General features: G+C 34.5%; 1 protein-coding gene and 1 pseudogene across 1 annotated transcript; one reads left to right on the top strand and one right to left on the bottom strand.

Annotated features, from left to right (window-relative positions):
* Positions 1 to 4168: 4168 nt before the first annotated feature.
* On the top strand, positions 4169 to 7220 carry LOC125676072 (bifunctional 3'-5' exonuclease/ATP-dependent helicase WRN-like; annotated as a pseudogene).
* A 395-nt stretch (positions 7221 to 7615) lies between these two features.
* LOC125676073 (uncharacterized) lies at positions 7616 to 14312 on the bottom strand. The gene is made up of 9 exons (XM_056157238.1): positions 14230 to 14312; positions 13369 to 13618; positions 13194 to 13277; positions 11007 to 11474; positions 10394 to 10870; positions 10089 to 10212; positions 9714 to 9844; positions 9429 to 9493; positions 7616 to 9322 (listed from the first exon to the last, which is right to left on the bottom strand). The coding sequence occupies exons 1-9, from the start codon at positions 14310 to 14312 to the stop codon at positions 8218 to 8220; spliced, it is 2787 nt and encodes a 928-aa protein (XP_056013213.1). The 3' UTR covers positions 7616 to 8217.
* Positions 14313 to 15073: the final 761 nt, after the last annotated feature.

Below are 15073 nucleotides of genomic sequence, written 5' to 3'. Positions count from 1 at the left end.
GCGTTAACTAACGATGTTAAGAAATAGGCCTGTGGGTCTTATGGCTTACCTGAACAGTTGGGTTATTGTTGCAATCTATAACATTTTTGTCAAGAAACTTTAAATAAGACATCTAGAACAAAAGTTGTTCAGTTTTGCAAGATCTTTCAAACAACATCATGAAAAAGGCGAACGGGCTTCATGGCTCGCCTGAACAGTTTGATTAGTGTCACAATCAATAACTTTTTTCTTGAGAAACTTTTGATAAGACATGTAGAACAAAAGTTGTTCACTTTCGCAAGCGTTAACTAACAATGTTAAGAAATAGGCCTGCGGGACTCATGGCTCATCTGTACAGTTGGGTTATTGTTGCAATCTAAAACATTTTTGTCAAAAAACTTTTAATAAGACATCCTGAACAACTTTTGCAAGATCTTTCGGACAACATCATGAAAAATGCAAATGGGTCTCATGGCTCACCTTAACAGTTTGATTAGTGTCACAATTCCTAACTTTTCTCTCGAGTATGTTTTGATTAGACAAAACGAAAATCTCAGTCAAAATCTTATCTCATCTCCTCTAAAATTGGACGGAAGACCCACTCGTTGCTCGCAACGAGATCGCATCTAGTTATTATTCTTTTTTTTTCTCCTTACCGATTTTTGTGCAGAAGATTTCTCGGAGATGGCTGGATCAATTTGCTTCAAATTTTCAGGATTGATGCGTTGCCATTTGAAGTTTGTACCGCCGTTTCAATTTTCGAAAAATCACTTCCGGTTGGAAGTTATACCCATTTTATCGATTTTCAGATGACCATTTTGTCCAGACAAAAACTCAAAAACGATAAAAGCTAGAGTGCTGAAATTTTCAGTGATGTTAGACGACATGTTGTAGTTGTGCACCTGGGTTTTAAAAATTTCCGGAAGTGCCTAGTATGGAAGCTCGGTAGGGGTCGAAAATGGAGTTTAAAAAAGTGTCTCATTTTTCTCCACGTTTTAAATCATAACTTTTTACTCGTAAATATTTTGCTTAGACATATATAACAAAAGTTGTACAGTTGATTGAGATCTTTCGTACCATATCAAGAAATGGGCCCATAGGCCTCATGGCTCGCCTGAACCATTGAATTTCTGTTACAATGATTAACTTTTTTCTCACGAAACTTTTGATAAGACATGTAGAATAAAAGTTGTTCAGGTTTGCAAGATATATCTAATGATATCAACAACTAGGCCTCAGGGTGTCATGGCTCGCCTGAACAATCGAATTTGTATCACAATTAATAACATTAATAACTTTTATCTCGAGAAACTTTTGACAAAACATGTAGAACAAAAGTTGTTCAGTTTCGCAAGGGTTAACTAACGATGTTAATAAATAGGCCTGCAGGTCTCATGGCTCACCTGAACAGTTGGGTTATTGTTGCAATCTATAACATTTTTGTCAAGAAACTTTTAATAAGACATCTTGAACAAAAGTTGTTCAGTTTTGCAAGATCTTTCGAACAACATCATGAAAAAGGCCAACGGGTCTCATGGCTCGCCTGAACAGTTTGATCAGTGTCACAATTACTAACTTTTTTCTCGAGAATCTTTTGATAAGACATGTAGAACAAAAGTTGTTCAGTTTTGCAAGATCTTTCAAACGATATCAAGAAAAAGGCCCACGGCCCTTATGACTCGCCTTAACAGTGATAAATGTCGCATAACGTTATACTCGTAAATATTTTGTTTAGACATATATAACAAAAGTTGTACAGTTTATTGAGATCTTTCGTGCCGTATCAAGAAATGGGCCCATGGGCCTCATGACTCGCCTGAACCATTGAATTTCTGTTACAATGATTAACTTTTTCCTCACCAAACTTTGATAAAACATGTAGAATAAAAGTTGTTCAGTTTTGCAAGATCTATCTAATGATATCAAAAAATAGGCCTGCGGGCGTCATGGTTCGCCTGAACAGTCGAATTTGTATCACAATTAATAACATTAATAACTTTTTTCTCGAGAAACTTTTGATAAGACATGTAGAACAAAAGTTGTTCAGATTCGCAAGCGTTAACTAACGATGTTAAGAATAAGGCCTGCGGGTCTCATGGCTCACCTGAACAGTTGGGTTATTGTTGTAATCTATAACATTTTAGTCAAGAAACTTTTAATGAGACATCTAGAGCAAAAGTTGTTCAGTTTTGCAAGATGTTTCAAACAACATCATGAAAAAGGCGAACGGGCCTCATGGCTCGCCTGAAGAGTTTGATTAGTGTCGCAATCAATAACTTTTTTCTTAAGAAAATTTCCATAGGACATGTAGAACAAAATTTGTTCAGTTTTGCGAGATATATCTAGAATGATATCAAAAAATAGGCCTCCGGGCGGCATGACTCGCCTGATCAGTCGAATCTGTATCACAGTAAATAACATTATTAACTTTTTTCTCGAAAAAAAGCTGACCCCTTTAATTAGTTGCCAAGAGGTAGAGAGAGTCTTTAATTTATAACATTTAAATGATCAATATTTGTAAAACATTACCAAAGCTAAATTGTACGTCTAGACAAAATATTTGTATCATTATTTATGAACGAAAATGTCAGTAAAATTCTTGTCTAATCACATTTAAATTTGGACGGAAGACCCACTCGTTGCTCGCAACGAGATCGAATCTAGTTATTATTATTATTCTTTTTTTTTCTCCTTACCGATTTTTGTGCAGAAGATTTCTCGGAGATGGCTGGATCGATTTGCTTCAAATTTTCAGGATTGATGCGTTGCCATTTGAAGTTTGTACCGCCGTTTCAATTTTTGAAAAATCACTTCCGGTTGGAAGTTATCCCCCTTTTATCGATTTTCAGATGACCATTTTGTCCAGACAAAAACTCAAAAACGATAAAAGCTAGAGTGCTGAAATTTTCAGTGATGTTAGACGACATGTTGTAGTTGTGCACCTGGGTTTTCAAAATTTCCGGAAGTGCCTAGTATGGAAGCTCGGTAGGGGTCGAAAATAGAGTTTTAAAAAGTGTCCAATTTTTTTCCACGTTTTAAATCAGAACTTTTTACTCGTAAATATTTTGTTTAGATATATATAACAAAAGTTGTACAGTTTATTGAGATCTTTCGTGTCATATCAAGAAATAGCCCCATGGGCCTCATGGCTCGCCTGAACCATTGAATTTCTGTTACAATGATTAACTTTTTTCTCACGAAACTTTTGGTAAGACATGTAGAATAAAAGTTGTTCAGTTTTGCAAGATCTATTTAAAGATATCTTTAAAAAGGCTTCCGGGCGTCATGGCTCGCCTGAACAGTCGAATTTGTATCACAATTAATAACATTGATAACTTTTTTTTCGAGAAACTTTTGACAAGACATGTAGAACAAAAGTTGTTCAGTTTCGCAAGCGTTAACTAACGATGTTAAGAAATAGGCCTGCGGGTATCATGGCTCACCTGAACAGTTGGATTATTGTTGCAATCTATAACATTTTTGTCAAGAAACTTTTAATAAGACATCTAGAACAAAAGTTGTTCAGTTTTGCAAGATCTTTCGAACAACATCATGAAAAAGGCGAACGGGCCTCATGGCTCGCCTGAACAGTTTGATCAGTGTCACAATTACTAACTTTTTTCTCGAGAATCTTTTGATAAGACATGTAGAACAAAAGTTGTTCAGTTTTGCAAGATCTTTCAAACGATATCAAGAAAAAGGCCCACGGGCCTTATGACTCGCCTTAACAGTGATAAATGTCGCATAACTTTATACTCGTAAATATTTTTTTTAGACATATATAACAAAAGTTGTACAGTTTATTGAGATCTTTCGTGCCGTATCAAGAAATGAGCCAATGGGCCTCATGGTTCGCCTGAACCATTGAATTTCTGTTACAATGATTAACTTTTTCGTCACCAAACTTTGATAAAACACGTAGAGTAAAAGTTGTTCAGTTTTGCAAGATATATCTAATGATATTAAAAAATAGGCCTACGAGCGTCATGGCTCGCCTGAACAGTCGAATTTGTATCACAGTTAATAACATTAATAACTTTTTTCTCGAGAAACTTTTGATAAGACATGTAGAACAAAAGTTCAAATTCACAACAATCTAATTAAAATTAGATGTTTGATCCGCTCGCGTACTCGCATACATAACATCTAACAACATCCCATGGAGGGTCACGTCAGAAGTCAAATTTATGTAAAAATATCGACCAATCATTGCGAAGACGGAAGAACCTTTTGTGACCAATGAGAATCAGTTGTACAAACTACGTTTGGTTGTTGAAGGAAAATGGCGGCGAAAGACAGTACAAGCGAGGCGATTGAAAACGTGCTGAAAAAATTTAATATCCAAAGTTTAAAACGCGAACAGCGACAGGTGTTACAGTGTCTGTTAGACTGGGTAGACTGTATGGCGGTCCTCCCGACTGGATTTGGAAAATCCCTGCCCTTCCAAATGTTAATCCCTGTCCAGAGAAAGATGGGCAGCAATATTGGGAAAATAATTGTGTGTTGCCCATTGATTTCCCTGATGCAGGACCAAGTGGCACGTTTACAGGAAATTTCCAGATATGACAGCTGCATATAAAGGTTAGTGTGTTTACTATTGTTTTGAATATTGCGAAGTCGAAATCAGTTGAATAGGTGATTTATAACTTTAGCGTTGTGGGAATCATATTGTGTAAATTAACTGACATTGAATATTCGATCTCATGTTTTTAAAAAAGAAAACTTAAACTTTAAGATTCTCGTATCATAGTTTAACATGTATTATTTATCAGGTTAATGTGCCCGAATGTTATTCACCCCATGTCTTATATCCTGCAATATTCATAGCTTTTCAAAACTATTTGCAATGGCTTGATTAAGCTAGTATTAAATGAACTTCTAAAATGCAATGGCATAGCCCTAATGTTGCATAATAATTTTGGAACATCTTTATACATAGTTGAAGTATTTTTCACAATGTGTTTTGTGGAGTACAATGATGAAATATTTTCACTCAGTAAAATTTATTTTCTATGCTCTTACAAATCCATTTGATAAAAGATATGAAATAGCTAAATCAAGCTGTTTCAAGTAGTTTTTGTTAGCTATACAGCTTTATAACTAAATATATACAGATTGTGTTGAACCTGATTGTATTTGCACATGTGAAATCAATTAGAACAGGTATATTATAAAAATTAAAATATATATTTGAAGGGTCCAGTGATGAAACCGACAGAAAAATACTGGAAGGAACAGTAGACATAGTGTATGGCTCCCCAGAGGCATTAGTTGGCGACATAGAATGGAGAGAATCTATGCGTAATCTTGATGTCACTACTATTGTTATTGACGAGTTTCATACAATAGCAACATGGTAAATGCATTTTTGTTTTAAAGTCTAGTTGTAAATGACTAGTAAAGGTGATGTACACTATAAAGACCAATAATTCTTGATTGATTTGTACCATTAAAATTAAATTTGTCTTGAAGCATCCCCCCTAATGTTGGATCAATCTATGTACTTGGTACACCCAAATTCTACCCTTTTCTTGATTTTTGTGGAATTTCAGAATATTGTCTCCCTCCACCCCCCAACATCAATTAATTTAATGATCATATTCAGTTTCCCTTCTGTGTTGACATTTATTATATATTATTTGCTAAGCATTTTCTGTTATCACCAGTAAACTTGCCATTGTTTTAAGACTTGACTTATGTACACATGATGTAGGGAGAAAAAAACATTCTCGAGTCAGGCATATTATTTTTTACCATTATGGCTGGAGAAGGGCAAAATGAGTTGTAAACGTGACCCAAAAAGGTTTAAATTATAAAGAAATGATGTTACAATAAAATTAAATAAGATTGTCAACTGAAAGTTGCCTTAAAACTTAATTTTTTCTTCATATATTTGCTTTAACAGGGGTCAAAGTGAAAATGGCAAAGAGGCTTTTAGGAAATGGTTTGGACACGTTGGGGAGCTAAGGTCCATGTTTCCAGATGCAAATTTGTTGGCCTTGTCTGCAACATGCACGAAGAAAATTGCTAGACGTGTTAAAAAGTGTCTGGGTGATGGAACAGTGGAAATCATAATTTCTCCTGACAAACCAAACATCAAATTATCAGTGACTAAGGTATCAACCAATATAGAGAAGTCTATGTTTTGGATAATTGATCCACTTCAAGAATTACAAGAGAAATTTCCACGGGTAATAATTTACTGTACCTCAATTAATGATGCAGCAAAAGTTTGCAATTACTTAATCGAAGAAGTGCCATCAAGTGTCCGAAATATTGAATTATACCACTCAGAAACAGAAGATCTTAAGAAAGAGTACATTGTTAATGAACTGAAAGACTTTAACAGTTCTCTTCGTATCCTGATTTCTACAAGTGCTTTAGGCATGGGAATAGATGCCAAAGGATTCCACAGTGTGGTTTTATTTGGAGCTCAATCAAACTGTTCTGATCTTATACAGGAAATTGGAAGAGTAGGAAGAGACAACATGCCATCGGTTGCGTTAATTGTTTACAACTCGTATCACCAACGATTAGCAGATGAATCTGTCAAGAAAATTCTTGTGACAAAGGAATGTCGTAGACTATGTCTTCTAGAAAACTTTTTGAATGACAAGGGAATACAAGAAATTAGAGAAAATATTTTGGGACATCACACTTGTTGCGATAATTGTGCAGCAAAATGTTCTTGCAATAAATGTGAACTACTGCCCATCGAAAAAATGTTCAATTTTGCTAATGTGTACTCTGCGCCAGACAGTGATAGTGACGAGACAGAGTATTATGATTCTTTTGATGAAGAAATACATGATTTGATAGAGTAATAAAATCTGAAGTTATACCAAAATAAATTATATGTGTGTTTCCTACTTTACTACCCCCAAAATTATGTAGGGTTACCAGTTAAAACATTTAATTCAAAATCTTGGTTTTTGATATGCTTCCATGTCTATATACAAATACAATTACTTTTCAAATACTTTGACGATCAATAGTTGTCAAAATGTAGATCAGACAACTTGAACACAAAAAGCAAAATATTTCCAGTTTGAAAATTATATATATATAAATATATCGATAAAATCTTGAGGGTTGATAGAGAAAATGTTGTTAGGGTCGGTAAACCGGAAACACACATATTTTATTTTGGCTGTTGTGATATTTCCAATCACCATGATATCTAGTTTATATACAACTGAAGTGTAGAATAAAAATGCATAAAATTTAAAGGTAATAAAGTCTATCCTGTTTTTTCAACTACATGAATGTTTGCATCACTAATTTAATGGACACCAATTATTACAGAATCATGAGCCATTCTAACAAGTTAACTAAGTTCACCAAATGTTTATGGCGAATATATTCTTTGTTATTGAATTATGAGAACTTGTTTTCCCAAAAATATATATTTAATTAAGGAGGTACTCTACATCATCATAATGGCTGAACATGCAAAATACTAGTGCATCAGCTCCAACTGCGCGAAGTGTTTAATATACTAAAATAAGTGCACATAAGATATTCAGTTTCTTTTGACATCAAATTTCTTCATTATAATCTACATGTTACTTCAAGCATTATCTTTTTGTCTCTATTGAGATTCACCACTGACATATTAAATCACACAAAGTAACAATGACACTTGAACCATTTATTTTAGCTTAAATAACTTTTGCAATATGTTGTACAAGTTAACTGGTCACATCTGCACAATCTCTGCTGTCTGCACTGTGATGTATCACATTTATTAAAGCAAAACCGTGTTATATCTGTACTTGAAAAGCGATCAAAATACTCTTACGAATTGAGATAAGTTACAGAACCATTAGATATTAAGTCCCGGTGTATGATACTAGCGTGTGCATCGATAAGCCTGCTATACTTAAACATGCATCAAAGGAAAACTAAATGGTTTACTGTAACAATGGCTAATTATCTTTACACTATTCAATGAGCACATTAAAAAATGTACTATACAGTAAAACATGCTTAAAAACAAATTCATGCTTAGTGTGACGTGCTATTTATTCCCCTATAAGAGGAAATTTGCGACAAGGTTTGGTTTTAATGAATTGTTCTTCACTGATTCTGTAAGTTTGTTACGACTTTGTTTCTATACGATAAATGATGTACAACAGGGTGATTGAACTTAGCATTGAAAGGAATAAACAGAAAGTTACCATACAAAAGAACTGATAACATGCACAAACTTAGCACTGTGTCATATCAGTTCTCAATTTAAACATGTGGATCTCTTAGTCGTATAAAAGGTTGTCTTGGCTTATGTCGGTGTATCACAGTTGATAATCCAACAAATGAATTCTGGAAGGGGTTCCTATCCACTGTGAAACCTTGACACTTAAATGTACGCTTTGGAATGAGGGTCATCACATTTGCTTCCTGTAAATCTTTGAACACCTTTAATACATCACCCTTGTAACTGGGAATGTGATGGAAGCCCTTTCTCTTTCTGATCTCAGTAATGCTGTCAAAATGGCCGACTAAGTTTATTAAATGAGGATATTCCTTTGAGTGGGCGAGGATACTTTCCTTTGTTTTGTGACCAGAGCAGGCAATTTTACTATCTCTATTCAACATCTCAAGGTATTCATCTAAGGACACATTGTTGTTCTTTCCTCCTTGCAAATTGACAAAGCGATTGGCAATTAGGCGTTCCTTTTGATTATCACAGAGAATGCCAGATGTTAGAGATGTTAAATGAATAGAACCAATAGCGTATTTCACTTTGTTAGTGAGATGGTATACAGGTAGTTCATATTTTGCGGATCGCACAGCCCTTTCGCCATCCCCCATGTCCACAGAAGTATCCAAATTCTTGTGCAAAATTACAAGTTTGAAAAGCATCATCAGGTAATCCTGCATTTGGTCTTGGTTTTTATTTTTTGGTTTTTTCGATGGTTTGGCAATATGAACATCATGGATTTTTTGTTCATGAGTTTGCAATGACACAACATGCGCATAGGTTTTATCACAGTGGTGGCACTTAAATCTCCCTTCCTCTCGTGTTGATGTCCAATAGTTTTCAGGATGCTGTGGATCACACACAATATCTCGAACATTTTGGAATATGTCATTAGTGTTGTCAAAGAAATGTTTCCTCAAAATGTTTTCACTCACTGAATCAATGTACTCTATCTTTTCTCTGTTTGACAATACTGCAAAGTTGGACGGCAGATCTATTTCTTGGTCAATGTCTGAAACACCCATGTGATGTAGAAAAAGCAGCAAACAGATGGCATCCAGGATCACATAATACAACATCTTGTATGCTCGGTATGCATTATACACATGACCTTTGACATTTCTCATGTTCAGGAAATTTCTGCAATTCATACACAAGAATTTTTTACACACCATTCAAAATTTACAAAACCGTTAAATATATGAAGTACACACAAAATATAAGTTTCTTATAAAAGTATACATACCTGTAATAGTATACTGTGCCTCGGTCCATAGCACTATTGGTTGAATAAGTGAGCTTGTGTATGGCCTACAATTACATATTAATATTGCAATCAAATTATAAAGAAGTTAGTACCAAAGCACTAATCTCAAATATTTCAAGTACAAACACAAAATTTATATAAGGGTATGGATTTGTGCATGTTAGCCACTGATAAGAAATTTCAGGTCAGAACTCTTTGCACATATATCAGGAAGTTTCTTTACATATTGTAAATCAGAAAAACATGCATTTTCATCAATGATACCTCTAGGAAATTCATCAATCTGTGAAAGTCTTCAATTTTTGAGACAAAGCCTTGAAGTCTTTGAAGCTGTGTTTCAGCATTATTCATGGCCTTTTGGGCTGCTTGCACCCGTTCATCAGTTAACCTATCGCCTAATAATAAAAAAAATAATTAATTCACACTTGAATTGTTTATTGGATATCATGATTCTAGAAATTGACGATTGCCCAAACATTTTTCACAGACTGCATATATTGGAATTTTAAATTACTATTTTGCCAAAATGAAGATCAATACCTGCATTACACACATGTGCACACTATTACATCTCTTTGGTATAATGTATTATAAATTAGAGATCCCACACACACCCTAAATCCATATGAGAAAACAAACCTCCAAAAAATACAGGTTCCACAACTTCTCCATCCCTGCAAGGAACATATGTAGACAAGGTCTTCAAAAGACGTATCAATTCTGGTGTCTTATTTTCATTGCAGTCGAAAAGACCAAGTGGGTACTGAATAAAAAAATAATTTAAGATCATATGCAAAATTCTGTAATTAATCAATGATAATATTCTCTAATTAATCGAAGATAATATAAACTATTACATAAAGTACATGGTACACACCTTTCAACAATAATTATAAATTTCAGTAAAATGAAAACTTAGAAATAGAAGAAAACTCATGACTTACTTGTTTAGTTTTGTTTCCTGCACAGTAGGAATATTTATGCTCTAAATGTTTTGGATAAATTTTTCCATATTCTTTCTGCAAGTGGGGATGATTTTCAATGACAGAAGTGGAGAAGAGAAATGTTAGTTCCTTCATTAGTTTCTGTTGGTCTTCAATGGATGGAAGAAAAGTTGAAATTTCAATTTCATGGGAAGGAGGACTGTGGGAGCTGTGTTCAGTTGGAATTACTCTGTCCAGGATGGCATAAACGTGAAAGAGATGAAGAGAGAGAGTTTTCCTGTCAGACGTTCTATACGATGGAAGGATGTTTTTGTCCCAGTTGTCCCCAATTATTTGGTATTTTACATTTCCTCCTTCAACCCAAGAATCACGGATTTCTAAAATTTCTTTGTCCAGTATTTTTTGCCAGTCACAAAGCTTTCTCTTCAAAGTCAATGGGTGGACAGTCAATCCTATATGTGACAGTCGTTCAATGTCCTAAAATTAAGATTTAAATATTGTCAATATCAAGTTTTACTGTACAGATTGGAATGCCACATTAATTCTAATAAAGAGTTATGTTTACAGGAAATAAATATTACATATATTTTGCATAAACAAAATGAAAATATACCCGCTGTGTACATCCACCATGATTTAGCAGAAATCCATTCATGTACTGCAAAACTGTCATCTCTTGGCTTCTTCCATGTAGTGCAATACCTACAGTTTGTAGGGCATGGAGAAATGGTTTGCTTCCAATAACAGGTGGTATGTCTGAAACGGTAGCTGTAATGATTGACAGTAGTGCTGGGCACATTGTTTCAAGTTGTTTGTGTAAATTTTCCCACCGGAAACTGAAAAAGTCTGCATTGCTTTTCTTTTGTAGAAGACTGCCCGATCCCCTCTTACAAATTGCTTTACATTCCTCCTGCACAATCTTTTGAGAGCCGCGTACCAATTCCAATGGACTAGACTTCCGCAGAATGTCAACTATGACAGTTTCTGTATTTCCTCCTCTTGCTATAGCTTTGCATATCTGTTGGTGGGTGTCCTCTTTGATGATTGACGACTTTCTCCCACTTGGATAGTGCAGTACAACCTAGCATTTAAAACATAAAAGATATTACCTAAAAATACATTACCTACAAATTATACAGACATGTGCGTATATCTAATATGTTACAAAGAAATATATTTAACGATTTAGTGTTTGATCTCAGTGTTGTTAACAGCAACAAATCTATATAGTTTTAGACTTATTTGATAGAAAATTACTGCTTGAGCACTTAATGTCAAATTCTTGAGAACACGTTGGACCTCTCTTCCCCCCCCCCCCCCCCCCCCCCCTTGTAAAACTTTATTTTAAACTATATTTATTTCAAAAACATAAGAACATGATTACACATATCATTTGAATAGTTGAGATCAAAATCAAGCGCAGATGCACTTATATCAATTCTACTTCCATTAAAACTTTGATTCCATATTTTACCCCATGATTTGAACGATCTTGAACCTACACTATATCAGGAAATTTTCACAAGTTTTATCTTTCCAGACCCAGTGCTTCTTCAGTTGAGAACCCTAGTCATATATGAATCTGTACAAAGAACTGCATACATACCATCACTAATCATGGCCAGTGGTCTTTGATAAGGAAATTGCTAAAGATTATATATATTTAATGTCAAAATGGAGCCCCCTCCCTCATGATTTGAAGAAACTGCAATATGCAGATGGTCTTGTTGGACTCAATGTATTATCAGAAAATCTCACTTGAGCTTTCAGCTGAGCTTAATAGTCAACAGATGCACAAACAGACAAAAAGTTATCAGAAAAACTTACTTGACCTTTTGTTTCAAGTAAGCTAAGAAAAACCCCACTTTGGCAGAGAAACATAGTGTTAAAATCAACTCAAAGATAAATGAATTGGTTAGTCATTTACAATTCTATAGCTAAGCATGCACAACAGACCTACAGTTTGGGGTAAGTACTGATAAATCCAAACCTCAAACAAATTGTAGTGTTGGAGATATCTTTTTAACATATGAATTTTCTGAAAGCTATAAATTTCATATATGAATCTAAATCTCAAGGAACTTGAAATGTACCCTGTGAACAGAGACTACAATCGATGAACACAGTGATTTTTCTACATTTTTTATAAGGGTCCTGTGGCTTTAAAACTGGGAAAAATTGTCGACATTTCAGTCAAATTCAATTTTATCGTAAATAAGTTTTAAAATCATATCTAACATTATTTTATCTTTATTTTACTAATCTAGTTTTCTTTAACCTTCTAAAATTTTCAACTATTCTATCCAAATCATCATTCCCATAACTCTTTGTTAAGTTTCACATATAGAATCTTTATTTCTTTCAAATACGTTTTCCTTTCACAATTTTATTATTGGGAAAAATGTAAGCTAAATTGGGAAAGAATTAGCAATTTTTAGGAGGGGAGAGGGCCGAAATTCTGACCCAAAATGGGCCTTAAAAAATCACTGGAACAGAAAATTCAAAACAAACGTTGAAACAAATCAAAAGAAAAAGGAAAACAAAATTAACAATTTTCAACAATTTTAACATTGCACCTCTACTTTTCCATCAAGAGAGCATTTGTCTGATTTTGGTTTGCTCTCTTTGTCACTGAATAAGGATCTCTTTGAAGATTTTGGAACTGTATCTGTCACAATGACGTACATATATATGTACTAAAATGCAAAAGACCAATCAATACCTTTCATGATTTTAAGCCTTGAAAGTCTAATTATCATTCTTGATACATTTTAAGACTTTGGTATAAATGTAAACATACCTGGTCTCTCTGTCTTTGGTGCAATAGAGACAACACTGTATCCAGTGTCTGGGACCTGTTAACATACACAAAAATTGCAAATACCTTAACAGCATACCAAAACATACACATACATGTACTGTCAATATTTATTTAATGATTGACTAAACATTATCTTTCATATGAGTTAATGTACCTGTAAAAGTTTCTTCCAGGATTCTTCTCCAAGCAACAGGGGTGGTTGTGATCCTGTGATGCTGCCTACGATAAAGGGGGCAAGAGGCTTTAGTTTTTGAGGTGTCACTCTTCGAATCGGTACTAACATAGTAGATGTCTCTGTCTCCTCTGAGGCTTTCGAGCGTTTCCCAATTCCCAAAACTCCTGGACTTCTAATTTCTCTCTTCTTAATGACTGTTTTTGATGGTGAGGGCACAGTAACACTATATCTGCAAAGTTTTCATAAGTTTTATAGGTTTAACATGACCCATAACAGGAAATGAGTATATATAGAATATGAGTATATATACTTATGATAAGATACTTCCATTGATCATGAAATTCAAGCTAGATATGGAAAGAAATAAGGTAATTTTCATTACAGCATTTTTTGTATGTATGTTGACAATTCTCTTCAGAAACATATCTTACCAAAATGTACCAATTAAATTTATCTAGTATATATACATTTCATATATTTTTCAATCTGAGTTGAAGGTAATAAATGTTGAGTCTATGGGATTCGCGGAAACACAGAATAAAAACACCAATAAATATACACTAATTTATCAATACTTTTTTTTACAGGATTTCAGTTCATCCATCTTGAATAACTACAGTACACCAAAATAAATGACGCGACGGCACATTCATTTTCCTGTAGGTACTCCTACTAGAGTTTAGAGCTTTTATTTACTGGTACAACTAAGAATCCCAGAAATCCTTATTTGTTGCTGCTTCTTGCTACATCTGATCTTAACATTGATCAGCTGTTGATACCGGTCTTCAGGCTTCACATCATGTGACATTTAAGCAATAACTCTCCTTATTATACACTAACCTTGACATGGTTGATCGTATGTTACTTGTAAATCTCTCCCTTGCCTCCATCGCCTCTTTTTCCAATTTGCGCACCCTGTCCATGGCTCGAAAACATTTCTGACATACACCCGCGTCACCAGGAAAACAAGTCTCTTTCTTCACATCACACACGTTCAGTAACGTTTCCAATCTTTCACGTGTTAATCTTAATTTTTTATCCAAACACTTTTGAACTTTTATGCTGCCTAATTCATCTACAAACTTTGTAACAAACGAAAACCCGCACACAACACAAATGTATCCAAGCGAATAGCATTTGACAGGCGTAATGCGCGCCGCCATTGTCTTGGTTCGGATCAGGTTTTTTTTTTTTTTTTACATTCGGAACCACTCTAGACTTATTCCCTTCGACGAGCATTTAAAGAGTTTGCCAGATGTGATTTCATTGGTCAATTGAATTTGACCTCTGACGTGACCCTCCATGGGATGTTGTTAGATGTTATGTAAGCGAGTACGCGAGCGGATCAAACATCTAATTTTAATTAGATTGAATTCACAAGCGTTAACTAACGATGTTAAGAATAAGGCCTGTGGATCTCATGGCTCACCTGAACAGTTGGGTTATTGTTGCAATCTATAACATTTTAGTCAAGAAACTTTTAATGAGACATCTAGAGCAAAAGTTGTTCAGTTTTGCAAGATGTTTCAAAGAACGTCATGAAAAAGGCGAACGGGCCTCATGGCTCGCCTGAATAGTTTGAGTAGTGTCACAATCAATAACTTTTTTTTCGAAAAACTTTTGATAAGACATGTAGAATAAAAGTTGTTCAGGTTTGCAAGATCTATCTAATGATATCAAAAAC

Source organism: Ostrea edulis, chromosome 2 (genome assembly GCF_947568905.1).
Source record: "Ostrea edulis chromosome 2, xbOstEdul1.1, whole genome shotgun sequence".
Taxonomy (NCBI): Eukaryota; Metazoa; Mollusca; class Bivalvia; order Ostreida; family Ostreidae; genus Ostrea; species Ostrea edulis.
The sequence above is the reverse complement of the archived record's forward strand: the minus strand, read 5'-3'. Positions and strand labels throughout refer to the sequence as shown.